At 65.4% G+C, this 2,076-nt stretch overlaps 1 protein-coding gene across 1 annotated transcript in view; it reads left to right on the top strand.

Annotated features, from left to right (window-relative positions):
• The window catches only part of LOC113408929 (transmembrane protein 91-like), a 2,181-nt gene extending 1,864 nt beyond the window's left edge, over positions 1-317 (top strand). Inside the window, exon 3 of the mRNA XM_026662399.1 lies at positions 159-317. Coding sequence (XP_026518184.1) covers positions 159-317 — 159 coding nt within the window. The remainder of the gene's footprint in view (positions 1-158) is intronic.
• The last annotated feature ends 1,759 nt before the right edge of the window (positions 318-2,076 follow it).

A 2,076-nucleotide genomic window follows, 5' to 3' on the forward strand; every position in this document is an offset into this window, starting at 1 on the left:
TAATGCATAGGGGAGGTGGGGGGTCCCCCATCCATGGGGGTATCTGTCGCGGGGGGTCTCAGGGTATTCAGCCAGGGGTGGGGGTATCCATGGGGGGGGGGGGGGGGATCTCAGGGGGTTCTTTCCCCCTCACTAACCTGCTCTCCCCTCCCGCCCAGACCAACAAGGCCTCGGCCAAGGGCGATTTCCCGGGGGCGCGGGCGGCGTCGCGTCGGACCTTCGCGCTGGCCGTGCTCTCCATCCTGCTGGGCGTCTGCACCTACATTGGCGCCGTGGTCGCGCTCATCGCTTACCTGTCCGACAAGGGCCCCCCCTAGTACCCCCCCCCCGGGAACAGGGGGGGGGGGGAAGAAGGCTGCCTGGACTGGGGGCGCCCCCCGACAGACGGGGGCCGGCTCCTGGACACGCCTGAGCCCAGCGCTGCGGGGATGGAGGCCAGTGGAGAGATTTGGACTAGTGGCTCCCTCCCCCCCACCAGAGACATGGGCCCGGACGCCTGGGTTCACCAGGAGCAGTGTTTGGGAGCCTGATTCGTGGTGACCGACCGGACCTTCCCCCCCACCACACTTTCTTCCTTCCTCCTTCACGCCCCCCACTGTGTCCCCATTTTGTATGTTCCCCCTACCCCGGCGTTCCGCTCAGGGTCGCGCTCTGCCCGAGGGGCGCGCCCCATCCAATAAAGGCCCCGTGCACTTTGCCTGCATCCGCTGGGCAGCGAGGGGTCAGCCCCACAGGGGAGGGGTTAACGCCCCAGCCGGGGGGCTGCTTCCATTGCCCCCCGCTGCCCAAAGTGCTTGGAGGCCCATAGCGAGGAAGTGGGTTCTCCTGGAGCCAGGGGGTTGGGAGCCAGGACTCCTGGGTTCAATCCCCAGCTGCGAGGGGGGGTGGTCTAGTGGGTTACAGGGGGGGGAGGCTGGGAGCCAGGACTCCTGGGTTCTATCCCTGGCTGTGGGAGGAGAGCGGGGTCTGGTGGTTAAAGCCGGGGGGCTGGGAGCCAGGACTCCTGGGTTCTCTACCCCTGACTCCCGGTCTGACCTCAGCAAGTCCATCCCCCTCTTGGTGCCTCAGTTTCTCCCTCCAAACCGCTGACATCCTCATGGCGGAGACGATTCATCCTCAAACAAAGCAGGATGCAGACACTTCCCACCAGCCCCCCGCGCTCTCCGCTGGGGGGGATGCGGCTGCAGCCTCTCCCCTCGGCCCCGGAGTGTCTGAGAGGCCCCACAGCTCCATCCCAGCTGGATGGACCCTCACCAGCCCCGCTCTGGCTTTTTCAGTGAAAGCCTTAAATGTTACCTTGATCCCCGCTCAGGCGGAAAACTTCCCCCGGAGCCCGCGTGGCTGGCTGGGAGACAGCTAAAATCCCCCCCACCCCGGTGCTCCCCCATCCAGCTCAACCCTCCCTGCCCACCCCCCGGAGATTGGCTTGGGGCTGGGTCGGTTACACGGGGCTGCCCACACGGTCCAGCACCGCAGAGCGGGAGCAAACGGGGCCAGGCCCCCAGCGGCCGTGAATCAGCGTCGCTCCAGTTGGGAGTCAACGGGGCCAGGCCCCCAGTGGCTGAGTCAGCAACCGAAAGCAAATTACAGCAGCCGAGCGGCTCCCGGAGCTATTCTGGGTTCACACGAGTGTCAGCAGGAGAACTTGGCCCTAAATTGGTTCAGGCTGGTGCCACCGCCATGAAATCAGCTCCCCAACCTGCCCCTCTCAGCCCAGGTTTTCTAATACCCCCCACACACCAGGAAGCCTGGGGTTAAAAACCCAACCCGTCCCTTCCCTTCCCTCTGCGACATCCCAGCTTTGGGCTAGAGGGGGGGTGGCCAGCCTGCAGGCCACACACGGCCCCCCTGGCGCATTTCAGAGAGCCCGGGGCCAGGCACGGTCCCGCCCATGCATTTCGGGGGGCCCTGGCCGCACACAGCCCTGCCAGCACATTTCGGGAGGCCCACGTCCTGCTTCACCAGAATCTACTAACAGCCAATTCCTTGGTGCGCTGTGGTCACGTTCACAGCAGTTTCGGTGACACGAGGGCGTCAACAGCCCAGGTTAGCCAAAGCCCCCAGCTAAATACACAT

Source organism: Terrapene carolina, unplaced genomic scaffold (genome assembly GCF_002925995.2).
Source record: "Terrapene carolina triunguis isolate 2854851 unplaced genomic scaffold, T_m_triunguis-2.0 Scaffold26976, whole genome shotgun sequence".
Classification (NCBI taxonomy): Eukaryota; Metazoa; Chordata; order Testudines; family Emydidae; genus Terrapene; species Terrapene triunguis.